This window comes from Eleutherodactylus coqui, chromosome 2 (assembly GCF_035609145.1).
Source record: "Eleutherodactylus coqui strain aEleCoq1 chromosome 2, aEleCoq1.hap1, whole genome shotgun sequence".
Classification (NCBI taxonomy): domain Eukaryota; kingdom Metazoa; phylum Chordata; class Amphibia; order Anura; family Eleutherodactylidae; genus Eleutherodactylus; species Eleutherodactylus coqui.
The window spans coordinates 184,801,653-184,817,845 of NC_089838.1; the positions used below are offsets into that span (position 1 = coordinate 184,801,653).

A 16,193-nucleotide genomic window follows, 5' to 3' on the forward strand; every position below is an offset into this window, starting at 1 on the left:
AGCACTAAGGAGGCTGTGTTAACTTGTAGGAGCACTAAGGAGGCTGTGTTAACTTGTAGGAGCACTAAGGAGGCTCTGTTAACTTGTAGGAGCACTAAGGAGGCTCTGTTAACCTGTAGGAGCACGAAGGAGGCTGTGTTAACTTGTGGAGCACTAAGGAGGCTGTGTTAACCTGTGGGAACACTAAGAAGATACACTAAACTTTTGGGGGTACTAAGGAGGCTGTTGTAACTTGTGGGGGCACTAAACTTGGCCGGGCACTATAACTTAGTGCACCCTACAAAAAGGGCTTTAGTCTTTTGTGGGATCAGAAAGGGGATATAATAACTGTGGACTAAGGGGGAAATATTACCTTGTGGGGGCACTATTATAATATAGGTGAAACTGAGAGGGGCATTAGAGGCAGAAATAGGAAAGGGAGAATAGGAATGGCTGGAAGAAGTCTAAATAATGACCTGGGCCCAAATATTGAAGAAAAAGGAAAGTGAACAATGCCTTTCAGAGGAGACAAAATGTGATCACTAGAGGTAACTACACTGTAATCACTATCACTGTGTAGAACTGGAATTTGATTATTTTTGTGTTCATTGTTGAGGAGGGTGTAAAACATATGTCTTGAATGACCCCTGGCTGTTAATTCTGCATCGGTGATTCACTTAAGAGACCCAATGATGCAGTTGAAAATGGACGAGCTGCGTCAGGGAGAGGCCCAAGCTGAACTTTGCATGAGAGCCCATGAAACTTCAGCTATGCCCCTGTTTATAACGTCTCTTCCTACTTTGGTGGCAGGCAAGCTGCTGGACAGAAGCGGGGAGCAGGGCGCAACCGCCAGGATGGGAGAAGCTGCAGGAGCTGACAATCTGCTGGTCTGAGGACTGCGGTCATATTTCAGAATTTGGAGTCCCATTTATAATTGTGGCCACTTCAATCAGCTGATCGTGTGGGTCCCGAGCAGCAGACCTTCAGCAATCAGATATTAATGGCCTATTTGTGATGCTCACATTTGTGAATGTACACCAGTAAAGCCATTCCCACTCATAGAAGGGTACAGCCAAAAAAACAGTACTTTCTGCACCATAGTAAAAGAGTGTGACCATCTGCTGAAGACTACTTTTATGACAGTTCCATTAATGGAGTTGTCCCATGTGAATACTCACTTTCTGTATGTCCCATTATAGTATATGGATGTCATAGAGGGATGGCCCATGTGAATGGATGCTGTCTAATTCCTTCTGCAGTGTGGGTCCCATTTTGAAAGGCAGGTGCTATTTGGACTCTTACACTCTAGCTTTTAGCATCCAGGTAAATGAGGATGCATTTGACTGATGAGCTTCTTGCTGTCAACTCTTGGAATGACATTGGCATGCAATGCTTTGAATCTCTGTTTCTTCGCGGCAGTATCTGGCCCTGTGATTGCGGAAGGGCCACGGATCGGACAGCTTCCATTGACTCAGATGAAAGCAGTCAGCGCGGAATCCGCACAAAAATGGAGCATGCTGCGTTTTTTTTTTTCCTCCACTTGCGGAAACCACAATTCGTTTCCACAAGTGTGCAAGAAGAATTGATTTCCCACAGCATGCTATTGTCAATATTTGCTGCGGATTCGCGGTGCAGATGCCCATCGTGGATTCCTTAGCAAATATCCATCTGTGCACAGGAGCCCTTATGGACAGAGCATAAGGCCCCCTGCTCAGCTGTATCTGCAATCCTCACCAGCCCCCATATACAGTTGGTCAGGGGAGGGGATCAGTTCTATAGGCAGATGTGGGTGCCATAGGTGAAGACCATATCTATAAGACTTTTAAAGGACTAGACACTTTTTAGGGATTTTACCCATGTGGTAGTTTTACTGCCTATTTTTTTTTTTTGCTTATTTTTGTAACTTTTTTTTTTACCATCTTCTCCACTGTAGCTGAGGCATCCATAGGAGCCCCAGTTACAGGGGAAAACATTGGAAGAAACACTTCTACTCTTTAGTACATAGCCCTCGTTCAGCGCTATGTAGCATTGAAAGGAGAAAGCATAAGTGGTTAAAAAACGCTTCTCCCTTGTCCTCCGAGTTCTAAGCTGTGTCTGACAGCTGAGGAACCGACCTGTTACTGCTTGATTGCAGTAGAAGAGGCTTTAATCCCGCATCGTACTTCTGCTATCGGCTGGGAATAAAGCCCAGGATCAAGCACTATATATGTACCATGCTTGGTCCTTAAGGCGGTTAAACAAAATAAGATATCCCTGTAAGTTGCAATACCCTGCATTATTTATTCCATCCCTTGGAATAATCAAAGTAAATGTCGGCTATAGATGCACATATTTTGTCGTGTGTGATACTTTAATGCTTATTTCAGAGACTGGTCAACATATGCGTCTCAGAGGGTACAACAAAATGACTGTATTTGTTTGACAGAACGTCCGTGCCTTACCTTTTGTATTTATACAGTTATGTCCCATGCTGCCAACTGTATTAATAGCTGGGGCATACTAAACAGAATGAAGAATTGGAAAGAATGAACAATATTCTCAACATGTAAAAAAGAGGTATACCATAATTGTAGTTGATCCTGTGGGAGGTCTTCCCTGTACCCCTGGTTTCTGTCCATGCCTGGATGTTGTGAGTGTTACTACAGTTACTTCAGGTTGTTCTTTCTTTCTTTATTTCTTGTATGTTGAAAAGTTAATAAACTTAGAATTTGAATAATGAGGTATAATGAGATTCCCATGCTTGCCAGTCGGGGAATGAAAAGGGTTTATATGTAGTTTGTACTGGAATAACCTGTATTCCATAAACAGATGCCCATAAAATTACCTGCATCTAATAGACGTGGATAGAAAATAGACGCTAATAGAATTTTTGGTGCTTGTTAACCCTTTCCAATCCAATTTGTTTCCTGGTTTTCCTAGGGGGCTTACTCTTTTTCTGCCGTTATACAACGGCGCTATCTGCTGGCTAAAGCCAGCACTGCATGAGGTGACATGTTGGATAGGCTCCGATAGCAGAGAGGCTGGCAATATACAGTAAGAGAACCCCGACGGACGTCTTCCAACATCGGAGCTGTACAGCCTTGAATCATAATGTCTTCAGAGGTCAGACAGTGGATTGGAAAGGGTTAAGTATGGAATGAGAAGGGTACACTGAGTAGCCAGTTTATTAGAGATGCCTGCCCTGCCCTGATTGGAGCTTCCCTGTATGGAAATTATACATGTGACCCCGGAGTGCAACATAAAATCACGTGACAAGTTTTCTGTGGATCAGTTTCAGTGTGAATCCCATTAGAATGGGAAAATCCAGCGATCAGCGCAACTCTGAACAAGACCTCCTCATCGGTGCTAGACTACCCAGGGAGAGGATTTCAGAACCTGCCAACCTTGTGGGGTTTTCTGATGCAACGGTATCCGCAGAATACTGAGAATGGTAAATCGTCCCGCGAAAGGGGATCCTGTGGATGTAAATAATTCGTTAAAGGAAATTCGATGAGAATGTTAAAAATCGTTCTGATCAACATATGATGAACTGTCAAGCAGACTGCAGCCAAATACAACGCTGGCGATCCAAGTCACATATCTAAACACGCAACACGTCATTCCTTAGCATTCATTCCTGGGCTATAACAGGAGATGACCAGTTCCAGCACCATTACTAAGAGAAACAGAAAGGCAAGTCACCAGTCGGCAAAAGAGGGCAAAAGTTGGATCAATAAGTAGAGGGAAACATTGCCTGGTCAGATGAATCCAGATTTCTGTTACACCATGCTGATAGGAGGGGCAGAATTTGGGGCAAACAGCATGAATTGATGACCCCTTCCTGTCGGACATTCAGAACACGCCAGCACCGCCATCTAATCTGCAGAAGCTTCCTGCTGCGGTTCTAAAGACCAAAGGAGGTGTATACCTGTAGGTTACAGTAGATATTCCATAGACGCAGATGCAATGTTCTGTGACTGCTAGACACGGAATGAACACGTGGATGTGCACATATACATGCTCATAAGGAGCAATCGGCTCTGTCTCATGTATATACGCAAAAAAAGTGCTGTCAAACACTGTACCATGTGTTCACATACAGCTCTTGAAATCGCGGTAAAATGCTGCAGGGTTTATCTGAACGCATTTATGAGAGTGGCCTTAGGTCGGGGTCACATGGCTGCAAGCGTAAAACGCATCCATAGAGAACAATGGGCTTTATCGCGTGTATATACGCGGCAATATAGAACATGCGTTCTTTTTTGTGCTTGCATATTACACAACTTCGTAAGATAATGTAATTGATTGCTTGCAAGTTACTGTGTATCACATCGCATACAGCGCCCACGTAATACGCACTAATCCTACACCCCTGTGCGCCCGATCTTATGGACATGGAATGAACAGTATATGTGTACTCTATAGAGGAATGAACACATGTTCCATATAAACAGATGCCTGTGTAATTTCTCTTTCTTGCTAGACTGGGAATAAACTAGATATCCAGTATGTGTAGGCTATAGTTGAATGAATATTTGATATAAACAGAAGTGTATTGAATTCTATGTATTTCTTAGACATGGAATGAATATATGTAGTTTCATGTGGAATGAAGCTTCCTTGGACCACTTTCGTTATTAACCGCTGCATACTAGGAACACCCCCAGAAAACCTGCGCTTCGGGAATGTTCTTAACCATTTGTCTAGTCATCATGTTTCCTGTTCATTCCATATCTAAGAAGCTCAGAGAATTTTATCCATATTTGTTTATATTATATGGATTGCTTGACATATAAAATGAACGAGGTTAGGATATTCCATAGTCATCTGTTTATGTGGGATCCATGTTCATTCCACATATATAGCCTGTTCATTCCATAGCTAGCCATCATGGGAAACGTTTTAGGCTTCTGTACTAGAAAATAATAGTATTTACTGTATATGTTATACATACCCTATACATTGTTGTACCTATGCTTTGTTCATTCCATGCTAAGAAACATAGGGAATTACAGGGGTAGTCTGGGGAGAAAAATTAAATAAAATATGCTAAACTCATTCTTCTAAAAACATAGAAGTCATACCCACCTCATCTGATCCCCACAGCTGCCATTAAGACTGTGCCCAGTCTCCGGCTGCACTCTTCTGGCTTCAGCAGTGATCTCATGTCACAGGGTCATGTGACCACTGAAGCCAATTGTCAGCTGGTCCTGAGATACATGCAGCCAGTGATTGGCTGCAGTGGTACCATGACCATGTGACCTGACGTCATTGCTGCTGCCGTAAACTGGGCACTGGCCAAATGGCAGCTGTGGTGGATTGGGTCATTTCACTATAAATTAAGCTTAAGTAGGTGACCCGCTGAGTCCAAGGACGTACGTGTTATTCTTACCTCGCCCTTCACTCCCCCAGCGTGAGCGCTGAAAGCCGCCTTTTAATGCATTGAGCAAGGCGCCAAGTAGTCCACCGGTTCTAGTTTTATAATTGGCAGACTAGTTAACAGCGCTGCTGAATGCATTCAGCGGTGGCACATGTACCCCGTTCATTCCCTGTCTAGCAAGTGAAGGAAGTTCCATAGGCGTTTACTTATATGGAACATGTGGTTGGTTCCACTATAAATGTAACCTCAACCCATATCCATCAGGTGCGGGAAAACCAAGTCTGTTTTTTCCACTATGAACTGCACATATATTCTGTTGGTTCCATGTCTGAGAAGTGCAAGAAAATCATTAGGCATCTACCTATACAGAATATGTATGCATCTTCCATATAAAGTGCATATAGATAAGTTATTGAAAATTGGACCTAACCCTTTGATAGTCCGATGGAATCGCAGTTCGTTACAAGATCGATATAAAGGTTGCTGTTAACGGAGTAAATTCTGAACAGGGATCAGTTACAAGTGGTGACCACAAGGGCCTGTTCTGGGTCCTAATCCTTGTAACATGTTTATAAGTGATATGGGTGGTTTAACCCCTTCAGTGGCAGGTTTATTACTACCATGTAATGCCTCACAGGGCAGGTTTTTTAAATGAGTCCACAATGCAAAGATTTCAGATGACAGCTCAGTGCTCTGCACATTTCAGCACTAGAGCTGTCCACGGAAATCTTCCAGGATTTAATTGCATAGTCAGTGCAGCAAGCCCCGGAGATTTTCCGGGTGTGCCACTAAAGTGGTTAATAGGTAAGATTTGTCTGCTGATGACAAAAGTGTAAAAGGTTTGATACTGGTGGTGTCTTGAACAAGGAGAAAGATTCAGCCTTACTGGATAAATGGTCAAAACACTGGAAACTGTAGTTCAATGTTTCCTAATGTAAAATAATGCATTTGGGGAGAAGGAGTCCTCAGATGGAGTATTGTATTGGCTGTTCTGTGTTATCCAGGACTTCAGAGGAGAGGGATTTAGGGGTTCTCATTTCTGACAGCATCGAGTAGAAAGAGGGAGATTGTGATCCTGCCGTATACAGCTCATTTACAGAAAGACATTGATAAAATAGAAAAAGTCCAAAGAGGGGATACAAAAATGGTGGAAGGTCTCAAGAACAAAACGTATCAGGAAAGACTTAAAGCACTTAATTTATATATCCTGGAGTAGAGAACGGAGAGGGAGAACATGTTGAAACCTTTCATATATATCGAACAGAAGAAAAGCAAACTGGAGCGCTGGACTTATTTTTATTTTAATTAAATATATATATTTTTATAAGTCCTGCACTCCAGTTTGCTTTTCTTCTGTTCGATATATATTCTAGGAGGGACTTTTTGTTATATATATGGGTTGTATGAAATAGATATTATCTACCCCTGATATGTGATTTGTGACGCTCTGCGGCTTTTGTTAAACAACCTTTCATATATGTTGGAGTGATTTCACTTTTGCGTTGAGGATTCAGATTTCCTGTTCTGTTTGGCGAGCAGGAAAGGGGAACAGCTCTGTCTGTAGACGGAACCAAACCGTGCCTGGGGAAACCCCATTGGATATAATGGGGTCCTCCCACTTTCTGCCCAGCTGCCTGGCTTTGGGACAATAGAAAAAGTGTTGCATGCAACATGTAGCCGGATCTGTGGCAGAACCTCTGGCCACAGCTTTCGATGCAGATGTCAAACCATCATTACAGGTATATATGAGGTTCAGGAGGGAAGTGTTTTTATTCAGAAGCTAAACACTAGAACATGGGAGAACAGTCTGAGATTGGTTGGTGGGGGGAGAATCAGAAATAATGTCAGAAAATACTTTAGTGAAGAAGTAGTAGATGCTTGGAACAAACTACCAGCAGATGTGGCTGGAAAACCACCAATAAATGAACTAAAGCCTGTGATAAGTATATATCCTAAGAGAGAATAAAGTGGAAATAATATAATGGCCACCTAGATGGACTAGGGGGTCTTCTTCTGCCAAATATACTTTTCAGCACTAAGGGTGCATTCATATGTGGCCAATTTTGGTGTGGATTTGTACCAAAATCTGTGTCAAATTCTGCACCATTTTTAATTGAAGGGGTTTAGTCTGCTGCAGATCTGCGTAAGGTCGTGGTCAAACGAGCAATTTTTTTTTTTTTTATTTTTTTTTTGCGAGCCTATGTGGGCAAAAAAATATGCGTCTATTGGTCTAATATGCGTCTAATATGCAAACCATTGGTTTCCTATGAAGTGTCCACATGTCCGTTTTTTAGAGGCACAAAATGCTCGCACCTGCAAAAGATAGGACATGTGTTCCTATAATGCTCCCAGGTAAGGTCCGTGCTGCACATAAAGGTATCGCGTGATGTCCGTTAATCCCCACGGGGAGTCCTCTAATCACTGAACACTGTTACAGCACTGTCACAGTGTTCAGTGATGACGGATCTGGAGCGGGGACGAAAGAATTCCCTGCTACAGCTGTCAGAGAGGACCCCATCCTTGTCAGTCTGCTTCTGTATTCTGGTGGCCAGGAATTGAAAAATGCCCACCTCCAGAAAGCACTGCCTCTGATTGGCTGAGCGCTGTGAATAATCAGAGGCTGTGGCAGCAGCGCCTGCCCGATTGAAAGCTATGGAATAGCATCGCGGTCCTTGGCCACAGCTGTAACAGCTGTGGCTGGGGATTCCTTCATCCTCGCAGGCGGTCCCATCATCACTGAACACTGTGACCGTGCTGTCACAGTGTTTAGTGATGAGGGGACCTTCGTGGAGGAGCTGCGCTTCTACAAGCACAGCTGCTATAGTGAACGCGCATCTGAAACTTTGCCCGTTGAAGGCTGCACACACTATTTTGGGCACATGTAAAAAAAAAAAAAGCATGGAGCTTTGATCACGCGAATTTTGCACATCTGTGGAACGCATTTTTTTTGCGCACATAGACACGCAAAAAAAACGCTCATCTGATCGAGCCTTTAAATTGCACACCAGTGGTGCAGATTTTGACTTGGAATTTGATGCAGATTTTCTGTTGCAGGAAATGAGACCAAATTTATAACAGGTGAACGGACCATAAGGGCGCTGTCACATGACAGTTTTTGTGAGCCAAAACCAGGAGTGGGTCCAAAATCTGGAAGACATGCAAATCTTTCTATTATACATTCTCCCCACTCGTGGTTTTGGCTCACAAAAAGCTGAACACAAAAAAATTCATTTGAAAGTGCCCTAAGGGCTCGGTCAGACGAGTGAATTTGTCATGCATGTATAGGCGCGGAAAAAAATCGTACATCTTGTGTAGAAAAAGTTGCGTGACCGGGTGCATTTGCACTCACATGTCCTATCTTTGCAGCTGCGAATTTTAAGCACCTCTAAAAAACGGACATGCGGCCGCTTTCATTGGAAAGCATTGGTTCTTATAGAGCAGTTTTTTAAATGCGCCTATACATGCGCAAAAAAAACGCTCATCTGACCGCGGCCTAATAGTCTATTTATATGGTCCAGTTGAAATGTGGTAAAAACTATATCAAGAACTGTACCCAAAAAAAACTGGTGCAGTTTTACAGTGAGCTGTTGCAGCTTTTGATATGACTGTCGTTCTTGCTGCGGCCACATTGAAAACCATAAAAAAAACAGTGTGCCGTTCAGGTGTGGTTTTGATGTGATTTTTAACCTCCCCATCCGAATACAGGCTTAGATCAGCAGGAGCTGCTAGTCTTCAGCTGCACCTGACTTTCTGATGTTTAGTACTCAGATAGTATGTAAAGGTAATCACATGGTTCAGTTATTTGGGACTTTTGTTGCAAGCAAACTGTGGCTTCTATAAGGGCATCCGGAGCAGGCACAACTGTTGTAAGAACATCTCAGGCATGCACAATGTGATACGGGCACCCTGGGTTGGCACACTGTTATGGAAGAATTGTGTCTTATTCTCAACACTGTTTATGAGTGCACTGTGGCTAACACTATGGAGACATCCTAAAGGTATGTTCCCATGTAGTGGAAAATGTTGTGGAATGTCTGCAACGGACATCCGCATTACAACTGCGCCAGAAAACCTGTTGAAATCTGTGCTATAGCTACATGGGATCATACACTAAAGGTGCTTTCACATGGGGCGGAATTATTCTGCACTCAGAACCCAAATCCTTAGTTTATTATGCCTCTGAATTCCGTACCAAAACTCGCAAGTCTCATTGCAGATTTTCATGTGGAATTGTAGTCTGATTTCAGCTACCGTATATACTTGGGTATAAGCCGAGGCACCTAATTTTACCACAAAAAAACTAGGAAAACTAGGTGCCTCGAGTATAAGCCTAGTTAGACTAGGTAAAAAAAAAAACACAATACTCACCTCCCAGCCGGCGTCTGTGTCCCCAGCGCGATGGGCTCTCCGGCAGTGCGGCAAGCTGCTATGTAATTCTCCCCACTGTCATCTCTCTGCTCGGCTTTGAATTCCCCCGCCGTCAGCAAGTAAGCGCTATGATTGAATCGAGCTCCAGCCAATCATAGCCGGTGCTCAATGAACCAATCACAGCCATTCAGTGAAGTCATTCACTGAATAGCCGTGAATGATCAAGCGCCGGGGAGACCATCGCGCTGGGGACACAGACGCCAGCTAGAAGCGGAGTATTGCGTATTTTTTTTGTATTTTTACCTAGTCCCTCACTCAAGTATAAGCCGAGGGGGGCTTTTCCAGCATAAAAATATGTGCTGAAAAAGTCGGCTTATACTCGAGTTTATACGGTATTACAATTCTGCACCTAAATTATTGTGAGGATTCTGGGTACGGAATGCAGAATAATTCTGATTGAGAGAAAGCACCCTATGGATCCTTTTACAGGGAACACTTATTATTCAGTTAATCGTTGGGTCGTGTGATACTGAACAATAATTGTTCACTGTAAACACCGCCAATGTCTGAATGACCAATGATAATTTGTTTGCTTATCATTCGTTGTTCCGTTTATGCAGGCATAGAAACCTGCTGATTGTCCCATTTAGGGCCGCTTTCACACAGCTGAGAAAACCATGCGAGATTTGTGCAATGTGAGATGCAGAAATATGAGCCCCATTCTTTTGAATGCGGTCATACACAGAGTGATTTTCTTTTTCCCCACATGATATTGCACTGCTGGAGGATCGCTGCTTCACCGCAGGAATATCACATTTGCCTGTGTGAAATTAGCCTAAACAGGCAGTCTTACACCTGCAAACGACTGCCTGTTTACTGTGAATGGAGGAGGGTGGCATGAAGAGATCTCCAAAGACTGCACACACTACATTATAGGGTTACAGTCACCATTCAGTTTGGGCTGCTTCTACAGTTTTCTTTAGATACCAAAATGAAGAAATCTGACTCTCTTCAACTATATCACCTTCTGTGGGCAACACAACCAAATGAGCCCCTTCTTTAGGCATCTTGGATCAGCGCGATTAAAGAAAATCTGCCTTAGTTTTCAGTGCATTTGTTATTGAAGTATAGCTGTTGTTTCGCACATATCAGCTCATTCATCGACTAATATGGTTGTTTCCCACAAACTTGCCTTTGTTTTACAGATTACCATTCTGAGGTGTACAAGTCCCACATCTACAGTGACATCAATGGAGAATCGATGGACTTTCAGCACTTTTCTGGTACGATTTTGAATAGTTTCTTTAGGGCTTAGTCAGACGGGCGTTTTTTGCCGCGATTTGCGGATCGCATGACGGATGCGCATCCGCAAATCGCGTGACCGGTGCGCGCAAGTCGCCCGCAAATCGCCCGAAAATCTGCTCCTGGCCGCGTTTCATTAGAAACGGGCCGGAGCTGTCCAGCGCATTGCATTCAATGGAGACGGCAATACAGCCGTCTCCATTGAAAGCAATGCGCTGCGGGCGAGCCCGGGATGAATTGTCGGTAAGGGCTTAAATATATAAGCCCTTACCTGCAATCCATCCTAAAATGTGTTAAAATAAAAAAAAATTGCATTCTCACCTTCTGCCTGCAGCTCCGGGCAGCCGTCCTGCAGTGGGTGTGAAGGGGGTGTGAGTCAGACCTGCCCCCTGATTGGCTCAGCGCTGAGCCAATCAGAGGCATGCCTCACTCACACCCATTCATGAATTCATGAATGGATGTGAGTCAGACCTGCCCCTGATTGGCTCAGCGCTGAGAGGCAGCAGTCACTCACCCATTCATGAATTCATGAATGGGTGTGTGAGTGAAACCGGCCTCTGATTGGTCAGGCTGTGACCAATCAGAGCAGATCATTCAGCAGGCGGGGATTTTAAAGCCCCGCCGGCTGAATAGTGCCGAGAAGCAGTTCAGGAGAACTGACAGCGGCCGCGGCTGGACTCCGGCTGCAGCGGAAAGGTGAGTATACAATTTTTTTTTATTTTAACACATTTTAGCATGAATTGCAGGGAAGGGTTTATATATTTAACCCCTTCCCGACAATTAACCCCGCGCATGCCAGCAGCCCATTGCTTTCAATGGAGCTGCTGTATTGCCGCTCCATTGAATTCAATGGGCAAACATCGTTCTTCTCTGCCACAGCTGTTACAGCTGTGGCAGAGAAGAATGATTTGTCTTCTATATGTTCTCAATGGGGTCGGCGCTGCTGCCGCCGGCCCCATTGAGCGCATATACAGAAGCGAACAGGAATCGCAGATCGCAGATAGGTGCGATCTGCGATTTTTTTGTTCTATAATTTTTCGGACGAGCGCATAAAAAGCGCTCATGTGTCCGATACCATTGCGAAGCAATGGTTTTAAAAAATCGCCGGACGCATGCGCATGCGCAAATCGCGGCAAAAAACGCCCGTCTGACTAAGCCCTTACTCTGTACCACATGATTTCACGGACTGTAGTATTGTTCTCTCACCATGACCCCAGTGGTATCAGACGTTGTGAGGATCACTTTAGTCTTACAGTTTTGTTGTACACGTATAAACCAATCCCAGCCACAAATGGAATGGCCATCCAAAGTAGCTGGTTCTATGATTACCTGGAAGAGGTTCATCCAAGACTGGAGAAAAGGGTCTTCTTTTTCCTAAAACGGCACCACATTTGTCCATGGGCTGTGTCTGGTATCAAGTGAATGGAGCTGTACCGACCGTAGGATGTTAACCGCTTAACCGTCTACAAGAGATACATCCATCACTGGTCGTAAGGAGTTGTATGAAGTGGGACAGCCCTTGGGAATCCTCATAATGTTCTGGGCTGTCATGTGAAGCCATCGGCTTCCAGTGATCATTTTGGGGACGGGCGAATTGGATGCTGCCCTCCTCCTTCTGACAAGCTGCTTAGATGCCACTGTCTGCAATGACTGCAGCATGTAAGCAGTTAAATGGCCACGATCAGGGATATACATTAGATAAATATGTGGCATCATATCGAGGTGCAAAAATTCAAGTGATTTTTTATTCCACCATGCCAAAAAACATATGCTACATTTCGACCGTAGTGGTCTTTGTCAAGTTATCATCAGGATAGGTCATCAGTAGTTGATCAGCTGGGGTCTGCCGTTTGGGCGCTGCTAAACTCTCTCATACCTCCCTTGTCCAACCGCTGCCATTGGCTCCCATAGGTGTCTATGGCAGCGGCCATAGTCTGGCCAAGAAGATAGTTCCAGGACTACTGGGCTCTTTTACGCCACGGATATACTCCTGTGTGATCTGATGCATTGGAATCTAATTAATCAGATATTAGCATATATCGGCCAGCCGTGAAAATGCCGGCTGATATACGCTCATGTGAATAAGCCCTTAGGGCTCCTTCACACTCATGTATGCGTATATGTGTACGTAACGTATATTCGCATGAATGAATTTTTAACAAGCTCGACTCCTGATCGTAATTGGCATTTTTAAAGTCTGTCACACGGGGCGCTGCAGCGCAAATGTAAAAAAAACACGATGAGGCGATGGCAAGAAACGATCGGAATTAACCCTCAGAATGGCAATAAAATGCCTGACTACGGCGGCCTGTTTTCTTTTGCCAGCGCTGTACGCAGGGTAACTCCCTCCCCCTCCCTCTTTTTCTGCTGCCATAGAAGCCTATGGGAGCTTTCTGCAGAACACAGCCAAAGATAGGGCTAGACGTATCTTTTCACGCCCCGTATAAAAGATACGGCCAAGAAAAATAGAGCAAATCCTATTTTTTCTCACGCTAATATTTTGCGCAGAAAAAAAGGCATTCATCTGAATGAAGCAATAGAAATCCAATGCATCGCGTGGTCACGTTATATGTGCGATTTTTAAACGTGTAGAAATGGCTGTGCAAATCCAGTCATCTAAATAAGCTCTTAGTGTGATATGTAATTCTACCCACCCCAGTGGCGGCCCCCTTGATCACCTGTGTCACCGCATAAGACAGTCGCGTTTAGCACAGCCGGTGCTTTTCTGCAGGAAAATGTGTCTTGGAGATTCCAATATCCGGTTGGTTTTAGTGGCGATTACCTGCATTATCAGTGCAGCGATATGTCAGCCATACATCACAGCAAATGCTAGTTGTCTGACTTCCTAATTTAATATTCATAACCTGTAGCATTATGTGCTCTGCCTAATACATTTGTCCTCAGCTGGCTGAAATGAAATGTTTGTCATCCCTGTTAAAAATGAATTGTCATCAGATAATAGGCATTGGGGATGTAGCAGAGACCGAGCTAATTAAATGCCCAGAGTTAATGTGGCTGAGTGGAGAAGAGAAAATAAAATGTTTTCCGACTGTTACATTTTATGTTTTCTGTCTGATGGGATGCACCTACATATAATGGTGATCACAAGCCATTATAGATGGAGACAACCACCCCATCATTATTATCCCATGCAGCCGTTGGGGGGCTCATGTTCCCCCCATGTTGCTTTTATGCGTTGTTTACAAAACCATGTAGATTAAGATAGACTTTTGCATTGATGAGCCTGCACACCAGACACAGCTATATACAGACAGTTGTCTTCTTTGTAGGAAGCTGGGTACAATACTTAGAGAAGGTGCCGTTTTTGCTGCAGTTTTTTAACCTCTTCCCGCCATGGGGCGTAAGTATATGTCCTGGCTGTGGAGTACTTAACGCAACAGGATGTACACTTGCACCCCGTGGATACCGCGAGATCAGAAGAGAAAACCTGCGAAAGCCGGCAGTCACCGATAGCCGGCCTCCGTCTGCAACAGCAGGGTTGCATCGGGACAGCGACCCCCGCTGTTAACCCCTTCCCTGTCGCGATCTATGTAGATCGTGGCATGTAAAGGGTTCACAGAGGGAGCGCGCTCCCTCTGTGACATCATCGGACTCTTGCAATATAATTGCAGCGGGCCGATGGGCTGCTATGGCAACAGGATGCCAGATACAGGCCTCTTGCATTGCCAGTGCCTGTGATCACTATAACAACGATAAGGCATTGCAGGACTTCCATAGCGATCATAGGTGTTATGGTACAAGTCCCCTACAGGGACATAACTAGTGTAAAAAAAAAAAGAAAAATAGTATCATAGAAAAACCCTTTATTGTGCTTTTTCCCCTATGTTGCAAGAGAGAAAAAAAATCACAGTATGGCCTCCTGCACACGGGCCGGATTTCCCGCAGAATTTCCGCCCGTGGTAGCTGCCATAGGATTGCGTTAGCAAACACAATCCTAGGCAGACGGCCGCGATTTGTCCGCGTGAAATCTCGCGCGGACAAACAAATCGCAGCATGCTCGCACTCCCCGGCCGGCGGCTCCAGTCTGCGCATGTGCCGACTGCCCGGCAGCTGGCACATCAAACAGCTGGAGCTGCGGAAGCAGGTGAGTACGCGCTCATCCCTGCAGGGGCGCGGGACGGGTCCCGCTGCGAGAATTCTGGCAGCCGGATCCGACCCGGCCGTCTGCAGGTGGTCTTAGTCATATCTTTCTGCTTTTTGCGGGTTTTTTTATCTCCTATGTTTTCCTATGAAGCCGCCTTTGTATTGCATATAAAGCATGAGCCTGCAATTTTTGCGCGATGCAGTTTTAACATTACAAAAAGCCCTATTGACCTTTTGCACTAAAAATTCACAGCAAAAATGTGCGGGAAAACCGCAAGTGGCAGCAATGTTTTTGTGAGAAAAATCAGCCCACTCCCATAAATTTCATATCCATGTGTTCATACTGTAACAATCAGTACTATAAAAATATTATATCATTTATCCAGTATGGCAAATGCTATTAAAAAAAAATAAAAAAACAATGCCAAAATTGCTGATTTTGATAATCTTGAAATAAAAAGTGATCAAAAAGTCATATGCACCCCAAAATAGTACAAATGAGAGTGTCAACTTTTCATGCAAAAATCAAGCCCTCATACAGCTCCATAGATGGAAGAATAAAAATGTTATGACTGTCTGAATATGTCAATACAAAAAAAAGTCTATTAAAAATCATATTATTGTCCAAAAGTAGTAAAATCTAAAAAATATATAAATTTGGTATCACCAGAATCATAATGACCAACAGAATAAAGATATTATTTCTACTGCATCCTCAACGGCATTGTTAAAAAAAACAATGTCAGAATTACATTTTATTGTACATCTCAGCTCCCAAAACACGCAATAAAAAATGTTTATAAAGGCATATGCACCCCAAAATGGTACCAATGAAAGCATAAGCTGTCCCTCCAGAAAGTAGGCCTCAAGCAACTCAACAGACGGAAAAATAAAGACGTTACTTGCATCTGAATATTACAATGCAAGAATTTTGTAAAAATAGTAAAAGAAAAAAAAAATATATATATATAGTGTTGTATTGCTGTAACAGCACTGAACAGCAATAATCAGTCACTGTATGGAGGCGGATCGTGGTGCCGGAGATCTTTCCTGACCACTCTCCTCCATTCACAGTAAACAG

The 16,193-nt window shown here is 43.9% G+C and overlaps 1 protein-coding gene across 2 annotated transcripts in view; it reads left to right on the forward strand.

Moving 5' to 3' along the window:
• The window catches only part of BEND7 (BEN domain containing 7), a 61,110-nt gene that overhangs the window by 12,380 nt on the left and 32,537 nt on the right, over positions 1–16,193 (forward strand). For both annotated transcript variants that reach the window (XM_066589909.1, XM_066589910.1), the window contains exon 2: positions 10,912–10,989. In XM_066589909.1, the coding sequence (XP_066446006.1) occupies positions 10,912–10,989 (78 nt within the window). The remainder of the gene's footprint in view (positions 1–10,911; positions 10,990–16,193) is intronic.